The following is a 19,502-nucleotide window of genomic DNA, read 5'->3' as shown; positions in this document are numbered from 1 at the left end:
GCAGGAACAAAGACCAACCCTTGATCGTCGATTTTAAATTATTAAACCCGTTTGGGGGTCACAAAAGCCTTTCTTCTCATATTAAAAAAATCTTACATTTTGCAGTATTTGGGTTAAGCAAATAAAATCATTTTTTGCTTTTCGTGGATGATTGCTATGCTTAGCAAGTATAATTTAAATATCTAGAAGTAAAAAACAAACACTGAAGTGCATGTCATCACAATGTTCAATAATTCATAGTGTGCAATACTGTAAGTCGACTCAGGTATACTGAACTATATATATATATATTGTTACTTTGTTCAAAACAATTTCATCTACATTGCAGATTCATTGTTAATAATTACCCCTCCACACATACACAACAAAAAACGACAATTTTGAAACGTACTGAATTGCATCACCACGGGCATTGTTTAATTGTAGCATTGTCGCCGCCCTGTGGCCATGTGGTTTACTGCTGCACATGATGTCGAACGTCAAATGCATTGTCTGTGGAAAACAGACATTCAAACAATGAGACCCACATAAAATTTCTATTGGCGCAAAGCTCTGAGTACAAAGATGAAAAAGTAGTAAATTCCTTGAAGGAGGTTGTGGACAAGGGATCACTTTTCTGGGAAGATGGAAAAATAGTCAATTTTTCCTTGTGTCATCTTGAAAAAAGGCAGTAAGTACTCGTTATAAGAAGAACTGTCGAGATCCACAAAGACTCGGAAGTCCCGCAAAATGAAAAAGTCCCTCAGCTGGACGTCGAGTTTCAAGTAACAGAAGCAGAAGGCAAGTATGCAGAAAGGGAAAAAGGCCTATTGTTGCATATCTTTAGAGGGAAAACAGAAGAATCAATGACACTTGGTGGACGGATGGGTGGGGGGGGTTCCGTACATGGCGGAGGCTAGTCGTAGTGGGGGGGTCACTTGGTCAGAGTGCTCGACGCGCGGAAGTAAGACAGGAACTTGAAACACAAGCTGACCACAAAGTACCAGATGTTGCGCGCCATTTGGGAGCGAGCGATGAAGACCCTCCAGATGAAGACTACCAGCACCGTGTTGAAGGCATAACGGATGTTCCTCAATCTAAAAAAATAAATAAACATATGTGTGTTAAGTTGAATGAGCAGCAGAGGGTGCTACTAACTCAGGGGTGGGCAAACTTTAGGGGCAGGGGGCCAGATTGACTTTAAAAATGTGACAGATGGGTGGGGTCAGCACAAGATGTGATACATATAAAAAAGTACATCCGTTAACAGAACATATGAAACAAACAGAAAAATAGGACTAAACTATTAATATACTCATCACTCATTATTAAGGTATAAAGTACTAACTCAACATTGCTGCTAAAAACTTACTTTCTCAAGTGCTGCCGAGCAGCGGGAATGTCAGACATGTCCTCATTCAGGACGTATTTCTTGGTCCCGATGCAGTAGTTCTCGATGTACTCTGGCCAGTTGAGCTGTCGCACGTCAAAATTGAACGTCTGGGGGGGAAAAAAAAGAAATCGACACGGCGCCTTATAATCCAGTGTACATTATATATGAAAAAAAAAAAATTAAATTTAAAAAAATCATTGAAGGTGCGCCTTATAGTCCTGAAAATACGGTATTCAAAAATTGTCTGTGTATATTAAAGTGATTACATTTTTGAAAAGTAGGAATTCTAGGTATTTATGTATGACTCAGATTTAAAATGGTACTCAATACTTGTTGCCATGTACTACGCAAGTTGTAGTACAGAATTGGGTCAAAGGGGGAAGGAATTCCTGTTGTAAAAAAACCCAAAATCTCACTTTCTGTGTATTAAGTCTACCTTGCGATCTTCTGGACTCATCTGAGCCATCAGCATGCTCACATTATCCGAGTTCCATTCCCAATCTTGACTACTGAAATACTCCAGCAGGCTGATGGCCTTGTGAAGCCGGTTAAAGATGCGCATCATCCTGGAACGAGAACACACAACAACATGGTTCCTCCGTGTCCAAAAGAAAAAAAATGGACGTTTCGAGCGGTCTTACTGCGGCTTCTGTCCGGACAGACGCAAGACCAGGTCATAGATCAAGGCGGGGAACTTGTGGCTGACCAAGATCCAATACTGGTAGATGAGATAGTTGGAGGTGATGTTAGCGTTGGGCCTTCGGAAGGCCTGCTCCAGCGGGTTCCTCTTGAAGGTCGACATCACGTGGTGCTCTGAGGACGAGCGGGATGGAGGATGAGTCACGGGCTTCGGTTGCCGGGGAAACGGATGCGGCGGGCCGAATACAAATAAAGGGAGAGGAGAAGCGCTATGGCAAGAGCAAGAGCGCCTCTCGCTTGCTATGGCCATGCTTTCGTGATGCCTAATCCCGCTAGCGGCCATCTGCTTGCAATTGCTTAATCTGAAAGGAAGCAGCAAATGACGGAAGGGGGAGGACTTTCACTAAAACCCCCCCAACGCCGGCCGGATATCCTGCCTGCACGTCTTATGATTTGACACTGACAACATGGCAGCTAAGAACACTCCGCAGTGTTCAAATTGTGGTAGGCATGACTTTTTATGCACCCGTATTGATGACGATACTGTGTCAAAGTGCTCGGACGTTTGGTTGGCGGTCTTTTGGTCGCAGGTCTTATGGTGACAGAGTTTACTGTTGAAACCAGCTCTCAAAATTATATTCATGAGAGAGAGTTTAATATCTAAGTACTGTTGAAAACAGTAGATATTTACCTATTTCACCCCAGTGGAAGGGGTTGATGCCACCAGTTGTACAGTTGTACACTAGAGCCGTTTTAGGTCTGCAAAAGAAGATAGATAAGGTGCTACTATCATTTTACAGACTTCCAAAAAAATTCTATTTTCAACTGGAAACTAACCTGTGCACAGCCGTGTACCAGCCCGCCGCCAGCGTTAGGTTGATGACCACGTCGACGGGGATCAGGTCGGCCACGGCGTCGTTGTTGGCCCTCATGGTGCGAAGGATACCCTTGCCGGCCTGAAGTGGGGAGGGCACGACAAAGCCTGTCATTGACGTGCACGTGCTCGTTCAAGAGAGAGTCTCAACTCACAGCGATAAAGACGCCGCTGGGTCCGTTGAAGTTGTCGATCCAGCCCTGAGGAGAGAGCGGCGCTTCAATCGATGCCGTTGACAAGAGAAAGTGGATTACGGCGGTATCGCGTTACTTCCCGCGGTGAGAGAAAACGGCGCTCGTGATTGTCAATTAGAGAGCATTAAAAATGCATGAACAACTCTCACTGAAGGCTTCGGGCCAAGTTCAACGCTGTCAATCACGGCACATATATACATACATTTATATACACATATATACATATATACATATATATATACATATGTGTATGTGTATGTGTATATTTATATATATATATATATATATATATATATATATATATATATATATATATATATATATATATATATATATATATATATATATATATATATATATATATATATATATATATATATATATATATATATATATGTATGTATATGTATGCATATGTATGTATGTATATGCATGTGTATGTATGTATATGTGTATATATATATATGTGTATATATATGTATACGTATATATGTACATATACGTATATATATATATACATATATACATATATATATATATATATATATATATATATATACATATATATACATATACATATATATACATATACATACATATATATATATATATATATATATATATATATATATATATATATATATATATATATATATATATATATATATATATATATATATATATATATATATATATATATATATATATATATATATATATATATATATATATATATATATATATATATATATATATATATATATATATATATATATATATATATATATATATATATATATATATATATATATATATATATATATATATATATATATATATATATATATATATATATATATATATATATATATATATATATATATATATATATATATATATATATATATATATATATATATATATATATATATATATATATATATATATATATATATATATATATATATATATATATATATATATATATATATATATATATATATATATATATATATATATATATATATATATATATATATATATATATATATATATATATATATATATATATATATGTATATATGTATATATATATATACGTATATGTACATATATACGTATACATATATATACACATATATATATATACACATATACATACATACACATGCATATACATACATACATATGCATACACATACATACATATAGATATACATATACATATACATACATATATGTATGTGTGTATATATACATGCATATACATATACCTACACATACATCTGAAGCTATTATTTTAATTAAGAAAAAAACAAAACAAAGATGGCTGTCAGCTGTCACAGTTCAAATGACCGTTAAAGGTACATTTGAACAAGCATCGACTCTTTCTCCCACCCACTCATCAAGGACGGCGTGGGAATCCCCCCCGGGGGCGACAGAAGATGTCTGGACGGCCAAAAGCCGCTTAAGCGTCTTCTCTGCTAACCCGAGCGTGAACTTTGCCCGCCACCGCCATCCCGCCACGTAATTAAGAGCGTAATCCTCCGGCGCTATTTCTAAAATCCGGCGGATTTGTTAGCCACGTCGGCGATGGCTCACCGGGAAGGGTTCCTGCCAGCTGGCCCCGACGATGGACGGCCGGATGATACCGATGTTTAACTTGTCCTGCTCCTGCTGTACGACGTACTCGCCCAGCGCTTTGGTGTACGTGTACGTGTTGGGACGGTCGTTGATGAGACGCGGCGTGATGTCCTGCACGATGCTGTTATCCATCCATCTGGAAGCACCAGAAAATAAGTAAATACTTATATATTTTTTTAAATAAATGGATTAAAAGAACTGGATTAAAAGCTCTGAATATACAGGTTTTTTTTATAGATCTAAAACAATGTTTATTTTAGCTTTTTTGATGATTTTTTTAAACTAAAAACACAGAAAAAAATGGATAAATTTTTTTAATTATTGTTTTAAAAAGGGGGAAAATCAGGAAATTTAATATACAACTATACTCTTCATTTTAAATTGATCCTAAAAACAAAAAGTCATGATTTACTTTTCCGGGCCACACAAAACGATCCGGCGGGCCAGATTTAGCCCCCGTGCCTCCACTTTGACACACGTCATTTCAAATAAATATTATTTAAAACTATGAATATACTACTTATACAAATACTTTACTCCTCACAAAGAAAGAAACCACCCTGCAACGTTTAGGTACATTCCGTAAAATAGAGCGCTCACTCACTCGAGGGACTCGATAAGCTTTCGCGGTTCCACTGGTGGCGGGTAGATGATTTCATCAATATGCTTGCGGTTGCAGTTTGCATAGGCTGTGGAGATATGGATAAAGGCCTCCAGGTGGCGCATTTTCCGCGCTAGGCCGAGTAGTTGCTGCGTGGCGATCACGTTCAACTGCACGGCATGCCTGAAAAGAAAAGAAAAAAACAATCAGGCAGGCACGCCCTATTTCTACTTCCCCTCAGATTAAGCGATTTCAAATCCTGACTTGAGCGGCTCGTCGAAACGGATGGTGGCGGCGCAGTGGAAGACGATGTTGACGCAAGACGCCATCTTGTCGGCGTCCTCGGGTGAGATGGCCAAACCCGGTTGCGTCAACTCGCTGCTGATGGGGAGGATCTTTCGCTGGAAATCCGGGTCGTCCTGGCGTACGCGGTCGAAGAGCTGCAGGGGAAAAGGAAAATTTGGGTTAAATGCCAATAGTGACTGTTCAGATTTGAAGACTATTAATGTTAGTTGTTATTGGGATTTTTTGGCATCTGTTAAGAGAAGTTTTTCCAGCTAATTAGAGCCTATAAAAAAGGCATTCAGTAGTAAGGGAGGAAAAAATAACATAATTGGCAACTAGGTTATTAGTTGCAGGTCTAGCCAAACTATGAATAAAGAGAGATGGGATTTTTTTTTTATATATTTTGAGGTGACTGCTAAAATAATGCAAAAAAAAAATTATGAGATTAATTTAATTTTTTTTTGTGTTTGGTTATTTATTCATTTTAAGGTGACATACTTGGTTGGATTCGTAGTATTAATTAAGAGTTTATTTAGTATAGTTGAGTATAGTATTTTACTTTAAGATTAAAGGACTAGATTTAACTTTTTGTTTGGTTATTTATTAATTTTAAGGTGACATAATTGGATTCATAGGATTAATCAAGTGATTTTCTTTACTTATTAAAAGTAAAAAAAATATTATTAATTAAAAGTTAAATTAATCTAATTTCTACTGTTGTATTTTATACTTTTTACTTTAATGATGAGTGTGTTAATACGTTAGACAATTTTTTTCTGTTCATGTTTCATATGTACTGTTAACGGATGTACTTTTTTATATGTATCCTATCTTGTGCTGACCCATCTGTCAAATTTTTAAAGTCAATGTGGCCCCCCAGGCCCAAAACTTTGCCCATCCCTGACTAAACTGTATCTATTCCCAGTAGACTTCTGCTTTCCAACATACGTAAATTCATCTCATAGCCACCGCTGCTGTTGCTTTCCTCCCAAGCGCATCCGGCGGTTAAATGCTAACCCGAGTTAGCGTCAGACTTTACGCGGCGGGCACAATCCGGTCAGCCGAGCTCGAATCTCTCACGTGATGAACATCATGGCTAACGTGGACTGATTAGTGTTCTGGTAAGCCGTACGGCCTCCTTCCAGCGTGACCTACGCACCTGTTTACGCTTCCGCCAGTTGACTACGCGGCGGCATTCCGACACGCAGCGGGGGATTAAGTGAACCCTGCGTGGAAAACGGTCCCGCCTCTGCCCCGATAAGACTCCTATTCTTTTGTTAACACGAGAGCGAGGCTAGTTGCCGAAAAGATGGTTACGAAATCGGCCCCCCGCCCCAATTGACACCAAAGAGATGCGACTCTGACAGCTGTTGGCGTTCGTGCGCCGCATCCGTCCGTATCCCGCCGCGCCGTGGTAAGGCCATCGCCTGGAAGGGCGGCCTGATAGAGGGGGAGGGGCAAATACTCTCCGCAGTAAACGTTATGCAATGGCAATGTTACGGCACCGCTAGGCAGCAGCTGGCACCGAGGGGGCGGGACGGACATGTGGTGCGAGGTGGCCAAATACTACCAAACGGGTGCTGTATTTGTATTTGTCCAGAACGAGATAATTTCTTAAGGCTGATGGAGAAATTCGACCAAAAGACCGGCGACCAAACGTCCGAGCACCCCTGCCTTCCATACTCCGAAACAGTAGTTGGCCATAATTCTACAATTTATATTTGCCAGCAAGAATGGAAGCCAACTTTTAACTACGCTTAAATGCATCATTTTGTGGAGAGAAGATCAATTTGACCCATCCATGACAGTTTTGCACATCCCCCCCACACAAAAGTCTCATTTAAACGTGGAATTAAGACAACAACAATGCACTACTTTTGCGTTTTTTTACTTCCTAGCGTGAGTTCCGGGTTTTTGGTCTTATCAGACGCAGACACTTGTCATAGTTGAAGTCTGTCTTAAGTGTCCTGCTACTGGACTTCCTCAGTGTCAGGAGAGTCATCTACAAAGATGATAGCGGGGTTATCGGGGTCGGGCAAGATAGGGACTGCGGCTTCAACGCCGTCCTTTGTGCAAGACGCCACGCTGTGGGATCGTCAATGCCTCTTTGGTGCCAGTCACTGACAAACAAAAGCGCCACATAGTCGCTCGCCTCTGCAGTCTTGCACTCGGTCACTTTTGCCTCAAACAAGGTTAATGGCTGTACTAGTACAAGAAAACTTTGTCCTCTTTTTTACGACGAAGAAAGCAATAATTCTCTCACAAGATCGAGAAGCCACCGAAAGAGCCTTTCCCGACATTGGAGTTGTCTTTGGGGAGTGCATGAGATCAGGGGTGGGCAAACTTTTGGGCCCAGGGGGCGCAACATTGACTTTAAAAATTTGACAGATGGGTCGGATCAGCACAAGATAGGATACAAATAAAAAAGTGCACCCGTTAACAGTACATAATAAGGAAATTTAATTTACATCTATACTCTTCATTTTAATTGGATCCTAAAACAGAAAGTTGGCACTCATGATTGATTGACATTCCCGAGCCACAGAAAATGATGCGGCGGGCCAGATTTGGCCCCCGGGCCACCACTCTGACACCTGTGTTTTTTTTAAAGGGTTACTTGATAGACAATGGCGTTGGGTCAAAGATTTTGGACAAAAGTAATCCCTCAATTATCACATCTTCACTTATCACAAAAATCAGTACTTGGCCATTTTTCCCCGCTATTATTATTATAGTTCTAATATATAATTATTATTCTTAGAAGAAAAACGTAGCACAGACGAACAGTCACATGATTGGACATTGTAAAGGACAAAAAACACGCCGTGTTCCCATTTGTTTCAGAAAGTGCTTCGACTAATTTGCGGCCTAATTACCTAGAAATGCATCTGGTTCCCCTTTGACCATCTCCCTAAGGACGGCCCACTTCCACCATATTGGCAACAGGTGCTTCTCCACATGCAGACATCATCTAATGAAGCTTTTAAGGGGATACTTAGCTAGTAACCCAACAGAATTGCCTTGTTGTCATGCTACTGGAATGCATTATTCAATGCGTTAGTGGCATCTTCAGGAATTGTTCATTTTCAGCCATGCACGGAGACAGACGCTTGATACAAAGAGATAGTGTAAAACTTGAATTGTTATGGGTGAAACCTCCCTGCGGGATACCGTCTTTGGCTCGTGTTTAGCGGGTTGGCGTGCGGGAAACATTCCGCAAAGCAAAGAAAAGCCATCCAGTGTAGAAGGACGCCTCCGTCAAGCGCCTAATGGGAGGACCCATGCGTCAAAGGACAAAAGGGATTGGGAGGGTTTTCTTACTTTGGGGCATGGATCGAATGGGGTTACCCGGCAACGGGTGGAAGTATGGCTACTGGACTAGCTAAAAACTGTAGATATGAATATATTTTTGAGAGCTGGTTTCAACAGTACTTAGATATTAAACAGTACTTAGATATTAAACAGTACATAGATATTGAACAGCACTTAGATATTAAACTCGCTCATGAATATAATTTTGAGAGCTGGTTTCAACAGTACTTAGATATTAAACAGTACTCAGATATTAAACTTTCTCTCTTAGATATTAAACTCTAATGAATATAATTTTGAGAGTTAGTTTCAACAGTACTTCGATATTAAACAGTACTTAGATATTAAACAGTACTTGGATATTAAACAGTACTTGGATATTAAACAGTACTTGGATATTAAACAATACTTGGATATTAAACAGTACTTAGATATTAAACAATACTTGGATATTAAACAGTACTTAGATATTAAACAGTACTTAGATATTAAACAATATTTGGATATTAAACAGTACTTGGATATTAATCAATACTTGGATATTAAACAGTACTTGGATATTAAACAGTACTTGGATATTAAACAGTACTTGGATATTAAACAGTACTTGGATATTAAACAGTACTTGGATATTAAGCAATACTTGGATATTAAGCAATACTTGGATATTAAGCAATACTTAGATATTAAACAATACTTAGATATTAAACAGTACATAAATATTAAACAGTACATAGATATTAAACAGTACTTCGATATTAAACAGTACTTAGATATCAAACTTCCATTTGACCGGCGACCAAACGTCGTAGTTTGCCCATGTCTGGTTTAGACTTTGACTCCTATAGTTGAATTTTTATCCTTGACTGACCTCCTAAGCTTCTTTAATCTCGCACTACTTCTACCAGTCATTTTTTTTCCACACTAACACGAGTATTTCTGTCATATCTCAATTTCAAAGCAGGATTTGACCCGTATCCTTACATTAGTTTGACCAGGCGAGAGGTACGACTTATCCTCTCCCGCCTTGAGTTATGTGAACTTTTCCATTCAGTCGGCGTCAAGTCGACAAGAGTATTTTTGGAAGGGCTCACCTTGCATTTCATCATGTCGTCCACCCGATGCCGCATGGACTGTCCGGCTTTGGGTCGCACTAGTAGGAAGAGTCCCTTGACCTCGGGACAGCAACGCAGTAGCTTCTCCACCAAGACCTTTCCCATGAAACCCGTGGCCCCCGTGATGAGCACGTTCTTGCCGGCGTAGTATTCGGCGACAGACGCCACGGGGGTGATGTCCGACGGTCCCTTTCCAACATCTTGCTCGGCCCCGACGGGGTCCAGACCATCTCGCGGTTCCTGGGGGGAAAGCAGGGGTACGTTTTGGATTAGGAACAGCATAAGAATATTTTTAAAAATATTCATTTTTTTCCACTTTAAAAGAGGTGAAATAACAACAACAAAAATGATAAGGCACTCATTTACATGTATTTTGACTTTTAAATTCATAGTATGGCTCACAAGGAATAACATTGCAAAATATGAATTGTTTGTGGCTCTCTTCGTCAAAAAGGTTCCCAATCTTATAAAAAATATTTCTTTTTGAGTGCTCGTATTGTCAAATATTCATTCAAAACTCAAACAACATTTAAAACGCAAAGCATCATTGTACATCCCGCGAGTGAATTTGGACCCTCTAGCTATGCGTGGAAGCCTCGGGCCCTCCATTAGCGGGTCAGCCTGACCGGGCCGTGCGTAGGGGGGGTTGGTGGGGGGGTTGATTGCCGAGCTCGACAGATGCACTCGGGCCGAGCGAATTACGGACGGACAGGAGCCGGCGAGAGTGGCAGCAGAAGAGGAAAAAATAGAACGCTCGCACGATCGCATTAGTTCGCTTGAAAGCCAGCGGGCGGCGGGATTGAAGGCAAGTCGCTTCAACCACAGGGCGGGGAGGGGGGGTGTTGGGGGGGGGGGGGGTGCTGGGGATTGGATATTGTCAGATAAACGCTAACCCGAGTTGACAGGAACGAGCATGCTGCACATGCTAAGACAAAAAAGTGATTTCGAGTAGAGAGAGAGATGGATTGTGTAATATAATTAGCCAACAAGCTTCCAAGGCAAAATGCATTGCGTGGATAAAAAAAATGTATTCCCTGGTAGATGTCCAATTCGTTTGAACTGGCAGGGTTGGCAGTGTATGCTTAAAAGGACGTCTACTACTGTCATTGATAGTTGATACTTGACTCAACTTCATTTTTGGAGCATCAATATCATGCTGCATATAAACCACACTACTAGTAGTTTTAAAAAATGATAGTGTATATGGGTGCCCGGACGTTTGGTCGCCGGTCTTTTGGTCGTCGGTCTTTTGGTAACAAAGAGTTTACTGTTGAAGCCAGCTCTGAAAATTATATTCATGAGAGAGAGTTTAATATCTAATATAGAGAGTTTAATATCTAAGTACTGTTTAATATCTAAGTACTGTTTAATATGTAGTACTGTTTAATAACTAAGTACTATTTGGTGTCTAAGTACGGTTTAATATCTAAGTACTGTTTAATATCCAAGTACTGTTTAATATCCAAGTACTGTTTAATATCCAAGTACTGTTTAATATCCAAGTACTGTTTAATATCCAAGTACTGTTTAATATCCAAGTACTGTTTAATATCCAAGTACTGTTTAATATCCAAGTACTGTTTAATATCCAAGTACTGTTTAATATCCAAGTACTGTTTAATATCCAAGTACTGTTTAATATCCAAGTACTGTTTAATATCCAAGTACTGTTTAATATCCAAGTACTGTTTAATATCCAAGTACAGTTTAATATCCAAGTACTTTTAAATATCTAAGTACATTTGACTGGCGACCAAAAAATTACTACTATTATTATAATTATTATGATGATTTATTTATATATAAAAGAATACTGACTCCACCCAGCATTTCCTGTTAACAAGACCAGCATGCATGGAAGCCATGACGTCTACGCTTCTGAAATTACACCTGCTTCCCTGCACAGACTAAGAAATCGACACTCGCACCTCAGGTCAAAAGGTCGCGAACACCAATCTGACATTTAATTTCCTGGCCGCCAACGGCAATCCATCCGAGCGATTGTTTACATTTTACAGTCGGTGCTACTGTTTTGGTTAACAACAGACTATTTTATGCATTATGGGAAGAAAAACTGTTCAAAAACAACAACAACTTTGAAACACTTAGTGCAGAAACATGACCATCCGCTATGATTAGCATGGGAGGCCACTCTGTACTACATTAGCTCTACTAAAGCTTGTGTACAGTATGAAGGATTGGGTGACAGACTATGAATGATGGTCATTAGTCACATCAGGCCTCTCCATCACTGCCAATGACACGCTGTTAGTGCCACGCCCTTCTACATCAGGTTCAATGTCATGCGACCCAAGTAATGCCCGTCTATGGTTATTAAAAGCCAGTGGTGTGCCGCCAGGGCCTTCAAGACCTTCTCTGCTCTGAAAATTCATGGACCGCCACTGTTAAAAGCACATGTAAAGATGGAAGTTATTGACAGTCAATCAAAGCTAAATGGCAAATAATTGGAAGAGAGAAAAAAACAGTTCTGGGATTTGTACATAATGTTGTCACTTGGAATGCAGAAAAAAATATTTTGCAAGGAATAAAACATCTTAACATAAAAAAGTAACCATATCACATCATATATTTGGCATTTGTAATGACATCAACCCAGTCAAAGGCAATCATTAAGCCTGACATGAGCGCAAAGTTCCGGTTTGAGGCGAGTATAAAAGCGACGCGGAAAGGATAAAACCTACATTTGGCACGAACTCACATGTTGAATACCGTTCTCATGTGATCATTTATAGCCGTAGTTTAAGGCATGGTCAATCTTTGACATATCAGCTTCAAAACAGAAGCGTTTTAGTACGTGGATTTATTTGTCTGGAAGCGACTATACTACCATCTTACTAATTTAACAAGTTGCCCTCCCCCAAATAAATAAGAATGTACTCAAATCGACTGATTAAACTTCACAATTCAAAAACTATAAAACGCCATATGTACAATTAACACGCTGTACATTTAATTTTGAAGGCCGATGTCTTGGTTTCCTGTACTTTCCGTGTTGAAGGCTTCGGGCTAACCGGCGGCGCGTTGCCTCTCTCGTCGCCCGCCACCCAGCCACCAAATTCGGCTACAAAACGGTCCCTCAACCGGTCCCCTCCACCGGTCCCCCATGCTAACACCACGTAACCACCCCCCCCCCCCCCCCCCCCCTTGCAAACGAGTGTTTCAAACGCGTCCCTTCCCCGAGGCGCGTGGGTGCCACGCAGGCGACACAAAACGCCCATTCGCTGCGATGGGAAGACCGCTGGACGCCAACCACGGTTTCGCCATCGACGTTTGCGGCGGAATAGGCGGCGGATTCTTACCGTAGACATGAGCGGCGAGTTTGCTTCCGTCCTCTCGCGCCTGTCAAAAGAGGCTGTGCGGTGCGGCAGCTGCGGTTTCTCTGCCTCCTCCCACCGGCCGGCCGCCCCCCTCAATCAACTCGGATGCTCCTACCGTCGTCGCAGTCGGTGGATGGGTGGATGGGTGGGGGGAATCTTAGGCCGGCCCCGACGTCGACGAATGTGGTAGCCGCCCGCCCCGCACCACGCTGAATGAACGGGTACTGACTGTGTGCGTGTGCGCGTGTATATAACTGTGTGTGTGTGTGTCACCCCACTCGTAGCCCCACCCATTTCCTCATGCTTTTGGCCCACCATGTGCAAAATCCCATTCCAATTTCCACCAAGTAAAAAACTTCAGGATGTCGTTCTTAGTAATTAAAATCAATTACCCTAGGTCACAAAAAATACAACCCAATCCTAGTTCATAATGGAGTTATATGATATGGAAAATGAAGTATGAAGAGCATTATATGTTAATATAGATGCCTAAAAGCTGATCACTTTAGCAAAATATTGACTAGTTATTCTATCATTATCAGTCAAGTGTCTTGCAATTGCCTGGCAACCCATTCAGGGGTATATACTGCTCACTGTTGGCTGGGATAGGCTTAAGCACCCCCATGACCTTTGTGAGGACAAGTGGCAGGGAAAATAAAGGAATGGAATATTTTTTGGGGATGATTAGTAACATTAGCAGATAGCGATATAGATTGGTAAATTAGATTAGATTACTTAATTCTTCCCATATTTGGGGAATTTAATTGTCACAGTAGCAAAAGGGTGAGAATACAGACACAGAAATAGACATGTAAACATAAATAAATAGGTAATCAATAAATTAATAAATAAAAAAAATATAAAACATAATTAAGCATATAAAGAAGTAAATAAGCATGTTGCTTATATATAAATACATATACCACTTAAAAGTCTTAAATTTTCTCCAAAATAGACATGGTGCTTTATAATCCAGTGTGCTTTATAAATGGAAAAAAAATATAATGCAATGCGCCTTATAGTCGTGAAAATACGGTAGTTGCTTGTATAATTAAATCACACATTCATTCAGTGTTTAGCGCAAAAAAAGTGTATCAAGAATAATTAAAGTGATTGAAATACACGATTGGATGTCTAAAAAGTACTCTGACGATGAAGTGTACAAATGGCAGGACAAGCTGAACAACAGCCCTGTCTGGAAAATGTTAAGTATGCAAGTTTGGGCCGGCAAATGTCTGCACTGAACCTGTTAAGATAACATATGCGTACTTCCTCCTAAAACAGACCTTTTTGGCACACCCATTACCTTTTATGGACATGTGATGTTATAAAATGTGAAACTTGTACTATTGTAGGTGTAAAGTTTAAAAATAAGTTGAAAATTTGGCACTTTGAGCTTTTACATGGGTTTGTGGAGCCAGGAAAAGTTGTTTTTTTTTCAATAAAACAAGTTTTATGAGTCATCTGACTTTCCTGATATAATTTAATTATTCAGGAACACTCCCGTGAATTATAATAATTGTTTGTGGTTTGGAAATGTTTTCGTTCAATTTGTTTTTAGATTAAACCAAATATTCTAATTAGAAGGCACGTACTAAATAGAAGGAGGAAGGATTGGGGGAAAAAAATAGAAGAGGAAGTTAAATTCTAGAGCTGTGACGGAAAAATGCACCCGCAGAAAGTGTGACAGAAATAGAACAATGACAAATACCTTTTTGGAAGTCCAGATTGTGAAGAATGTAAAAGTAGGGGTTTCAAAAATGTGTTGACAGTGGCCTCCAGTGGATTATCTGTGTATTGCAGTCGTAGTGCACTCGTATGGAGAAATCAGGAGGCTACAACAATATAGATAAAGTGCAATGCTGTTTAATTATCAACTGCAGTATTCTTTTTTTTTTATATATATAAATAAGGATTGCTGCACACTGTTGAATATATTAATGGAGCAATAAAGTAAGAAACCACAAATGTGAATCATACTTAAAATGAAAATATGCTCTTTTAACATTAAAATTCTATTCGTGCACTGGTCAATCAAATATAAAAGGCTACTCTTATTAATAATCAGCCTGATGAATTCGGCTCATGAATAAACAAAAAAACATAGTTTTATTTTCTTCATTAAGAGTATTTTTCAGATTTCTGGGAACCCAAAAAAATTATCTGCTTAGTGCTGCTTTTTTTTTTATCATAAAAAATAATTGCTCCTAACGACAGAACTAAGATGTACTTTTTTGTTTGTCTCATAGCCTCTGGCCCAAAGTCATCTGGGATATGCTCCAGCACCCCCCGTGAACCTAATGAGGATAAAGCAGTTCAGAAATGAGATTAAATTAATAACAACATCAATTACTGGTGGATGAAATTAAGCGATTTAGAGAAAAAGTGGACCAACTTTTTTTTTTCTTAATGTATTTTTTAAATATATTTAAACTCAATGGCTCTTTTAAATGTCCAATCCATTATGTTGGGCTCCGGGGGCATAATTTCGGGGTGCACTGATGTTTTCATAAAAAATATATCATAAAAAATAATTGCTCCTCTTCCCTACAACTCTGCTGACAGAACTAAAATCGATTATTTTTTGTTTCTTTCATAGTTTTCCTTTTTTTTCAATACACAGTGATTCTGATCTGCGTGTCATCTCATACTCACACACACACACACACACACACACACACACACACACACACACACACACACACACACACACACACACACACACACACACACACACACACACACACACACACACACACACACACACACACACACACACACACACACACATATATACATACAGATGCACACACACACATACACACACACACATGCACACACATACACACACACATATATACATACAGATGCACACACACATATATACACACAGATGCACACACACACACAAAGACACACACACAGATGCACACACACACACACACACACACACAAAGACACACACACAGATGCACACACACACACACACAAAGACACACACACAGATGCACACACACACACACAAAGACACACACACACAAAGACACACACACAGATGCACACACACAGATGCACATACTCACACCCCCACACACAGACACAGATGCACACACACAGATGCACATACTCACACCCCCACACACAGACACAGATGCACACACACACGCACAAACATACACACAAAGATGCACACACACACACATGCGCACACACAAACACACAGACACAAACACACACATAAAGACGCACACACACACACAAACGCACATTTTGGTTTTTGTCGCCCAACAAAAGTGAGGAAAAAAAAGAAGATGCTTCCACGCTGTGCTTTGCTGGTTCCTCATCACCACGGCAACCAAGGAGAACTTGTCCGCTTTGACTCATCATTGGTGGGACGCCATTAATTGTAGAAAAAAAATGCACAAGGGTCGAGCCATTTTGGCACAGTTAAAGACATGAAGCCAAAGCGTGATTGACATGGTCCCGTTCATAGTGTACTTACGTCATCACGTATGGTCGTCACGGTTACTAGCAGCCTTTTGGGGGTTAAAAAAAAAAAAAAAACAACAACGTCGATGCTTGGCCCCTTTCTTAAGGCACTCCTTGCCCTCCTTGGCGTCATTTCTCAGCCTTTTGACGCAGTCCAGTTAAGGCAAAGTCTGAGACGCGTTTCCGTCGTGTCCAGATCGACGTTTAAAAAAAAACAAACCAAAAACTGCTTGCATTTGATTGCTTTCTCAGGTGGGCCGATTTCTCCGACAAAAGTGGATGCACGTCCAGTTTTTAAGGTGGAGGGTGTCCAATAATTTAGTCGGCGCTCAAATAAATTAAATCAGGAATAGAGGAACGGCGACGGATTCCTCGCTCGGTCCATCCGTTACCTGTCCGACGTTCCCACCCGCCGCTGGCGCCGTTCGGGGATCGTCCCGGGGGGGCCCAGGAGAGCCGCCTCTGCTGGTAAATCTCTCGGGGGAGCGTCCAGGCGCAGCTCGGCGGACCCGCCACCGTTGCTCGCCATCGCCGGAAGGATGCGGGCTTCCGGGCTACTTCCGGCAGGCTTGTAGAGGGTGAAGGGTACCGAGGGTGCCGTGAGATACCGTTGCCTGGAAAATGATACATGGTGGGATTAGGGTCAAAACTGGTACACAAAAAAAACTCCTATCAGATGCATGCCACTGCAACAGTAAAAAAACAACGAATGTTTGTTAGGCAAACAAGCATGCTTACTGCTTGAATAACTTAGCGAGTTGCACAAAAATACACATCAAACCACATAAACAACATGATTTGCATAGCTGTTTGTATGCAAATGAGCTCAGCGGGGTGACGTATGACGATAAAAACAACAAATAAAAAATGACATCACTACAACTCAAGATGGCGAAGCCATGGCGTCCAAATATTGGAAACACACACACACACATCGATTGTTCAGGGTACAAACCGTGTCCTTGGGGTGCCCCATGAGGACCAAATAGGGGGCACCATGTGTGTCACTTTTCATACACATGGAGTGAGCAGAAGATACCATTCCTACAAAAAAAGGGGGGCAAGAACCTAGAGCAATCAATCAATAAGCGATGTGGCGAGCGAGATTAACCGCAAGGTTTTCAAAATGGAGGAGCCGGGACAAATTAGGACTCACCGTATTCGGGGACTTGACCCGTCCCTCGTTTTAGGAGGAGACGTACCCGCCTGCCGCCCGATTTGATGAGTTCGATGGCGCGTCCGTGGCTCATGTCGCGCGTGCTCTCGCCGTTGATTTCGATGATCTGGTCGCCCACCTGAAGAAAAGATGTAGAGTGTGAAGATCCCATTAGGAAGGAGGTCGAGTGGAGCTCACCCTCATCCTGCCGTTGCGCAGTGCAGGACCGTCTTCGGCCAGTCGGAGGACAAATAGGTCCATTTTGTACTCCCGGCCTCCGCGGATGCTGAACCCGAAGCCTTTGTGGGTTTTCTCCAGCTCCACGGTGAAGAAGTCAAAGTCCTGTGAGAGCTGAAAGATGTATAAAAAAGGGTGTTTGGGGATTAAATGAAATGAAATTAAAAATGTCAATAAGTAAGTCATAAATAGGGTTGATTTTTGTTTTTTAACGATGGAATTTTAGGGGTGAACCAAGAAAGGGGTTTAAAAAAATGACGTTATATTTTGACCTAAAAAGTTGGAATATTGTATTGTAATATTTGGAAATGTGTGATATTTGGAAATATTATATTGTAATATTTGGAAATATGTAATATTTGGAACTATTATATTGTAATATTTGGAAATATGTAATATTGGGAAATATTATATTGTAATATTTGGATATTTTATATATATCATATTTGGAAAAATTATATTGTAATATTAGGAAATACATAATATTAGGAAATATGCAATATTTGGAAATATGTAATATTTGGAAATATGTAATATTTGGAAATATGTAATATTTGGAAATATGTAATATTTGGAAATATGTAATATTTGGAAATACTATATTGTAATATTTGGAAATATTATATTGTAATGAAAGGGATGACCTTTGACCCCATCCAACCTTGAGTCACTCACCTGCACTGGTGGCATTCGGTAATCCGGGATGGTAAACTGCGAGCGGTAATCCAAGAGAGGCGGGTGCCGGTAGTCCAGCGCGGGTGGTTGTCGGTAGTCGGCCACCGGGGGGTGGCGGTATTCTACCGGCGGTTGTCGGTAGTCGGTGAACGGAGGTTGTCGGATGTCTGGTTTCACGTCCTGACGGGCTTTCACTTCTGATCTGTAACTGATTTCAAATGTGATCAATGTTTTAAGTGTGGTTAATATGTGGGTGAATAAATGCCAATAGGGTTTTAATCACTTAATAAGGGGAACTGCAATTATTAATAAGGGGAGAAATTGGCCCAAATTAACTCATTCTGATAGACAGTCATGTGGTACCCGGGTGAGTTTTTGGGGAAAAACTAGCACGACTTACCTGCCCTCGTGGGGGTAGACGTGAGTGGGAGGGGCGGTCTGCTGCTTGCCTATTGGACTTTGCTGGGTTTTGCCGTCGGCTTGGGCTGATGGAGGCGCTCTCTGGCTTGGTTGCGAGTCCAAAACCGGGGGCGGTTGCGTCGTGGGGCTCTGCTTCTCCGAGGTGGGCACC

At 40.5% G+C, this 19,502-nt stretch overlaps 2 protein-coding genes across 8 annotated transcripts in view; both read right to left on the bottom strand.

Moving 5' to 3' along the window:
• Positions 1-391: 391 nt before the first annotated feature.
• Positions 392-13,600, bottom strand: LOC144181391 (fatty acyl-CoA reductase 1). Its single transcript, XM_077709821.1, has 12 exons — positions 13,357-13,600; positions 10,016-10,276; positions 5,589-5,764; positions 5,328-5,507; positions 4,682-4,859; positions 3,041-3,085; positions 2,849-2,967; positions 2,703-2,770; positions 2,014-2,185; positions 1,809-1,938; positions 1,352-1,479; positions 392-1,076 (listed from the first exon to the last, which is right to left on the bottom strand). The coding sequence occupies exons 1-12, from the start codon at positions 13,363-13,365 to the stop codon at positions 914-916; spliced, it is 1,629 nt and encodes a 542-aa protein (XP_077565947.1). The 5' UTR covers positions 13,366-13,600; the 3' UTR covers positions 392-913.
• Positions 13,601-16,626: 3,026 nt separating this feature from the next.
• Positions 16,627-19,502, bottom strand: part of magi2a (membrane associated guanylate kinase, WW and PDZ domain containing 2a) — a 31,196-nt gene continuing 28,320 nt past the window's right edge. For 5 of the 7 annotated variants that reach the window (XM_077709933.1, XM_077709934.1, XM_077709936.1 and 2 more), the window contains 6 exons: positions 19,332-19,502; positions 18,932-19,139; positions 18,218-18,370; positions 18,020-18,158; positions 17,819-17,931; positions 16,627-17,477 (listed from right to left, as the gene is read on the bottom strand). The exon at positions 19,332-19,502 is cut by the window's right edge and continues 22 nt beyond it. In XM_077709933.1, the coding sequence (XP_077566059.1) occupies positions 17,418-17,477; positions 17,819-17,931; positions 18,020-18,158; positions 18,218-18,370; positions 18,932-19,139; positions 19,332-19,502 (844 nt within the window). In that variant the 3' untranslated portion in view covers positions 16,627-17,417. The remainder of the gene's footprint in view (positions 17,478-17,818; positions 17,932-18,019; positions 18,159-18,217; positions 18,371-18,931; positions 19,140-19,331) is intronic. The other 2 variants (XM_077709935.1, XM_077709939.1) reach the window with 1 other exon arrangement.

Source organism: Stigmatopora nigra, chromosome 23 (genome assembly GCF_051989575.1).
Source record: "Stigmatopora nigra isolate UIUO_SnigA chromosome 23, RoL_Snig_1.1, whole genome shotgun sequence".
Lineage (NCBI taxonomy): Eukaryota > Metazoa > Chordata > Actinopteri > Syngnathiformes > Syngnathidae > Stigmatopora > Stigmatopora nigra.
Note: the sequence above shows the minus strand (reverse complement) of the source record. Positions and strands in the feature narration are given on the sequence as shown.

Excerpts from the sequence above, each read along its gene's own strand:
- LOC144181391 (XM_077709821.1), bottom strand. Across the intron at positions 5,508-5,588 it reads CGTTTCGACGAGCCGCTCAA|GCATGCCGTGCAGTTGAACG; the intron begins GTCAGGATTTGA and ends TTTTCTTTTCAG. Across the intron at positions 3,086-4,681 it reads GCTGGCAGGAACCCTTCCCG|GGCTGGATCGACAACTTCAA; the intron begins GTGAGCCATCGC and ends CTCTCTCCTCAG.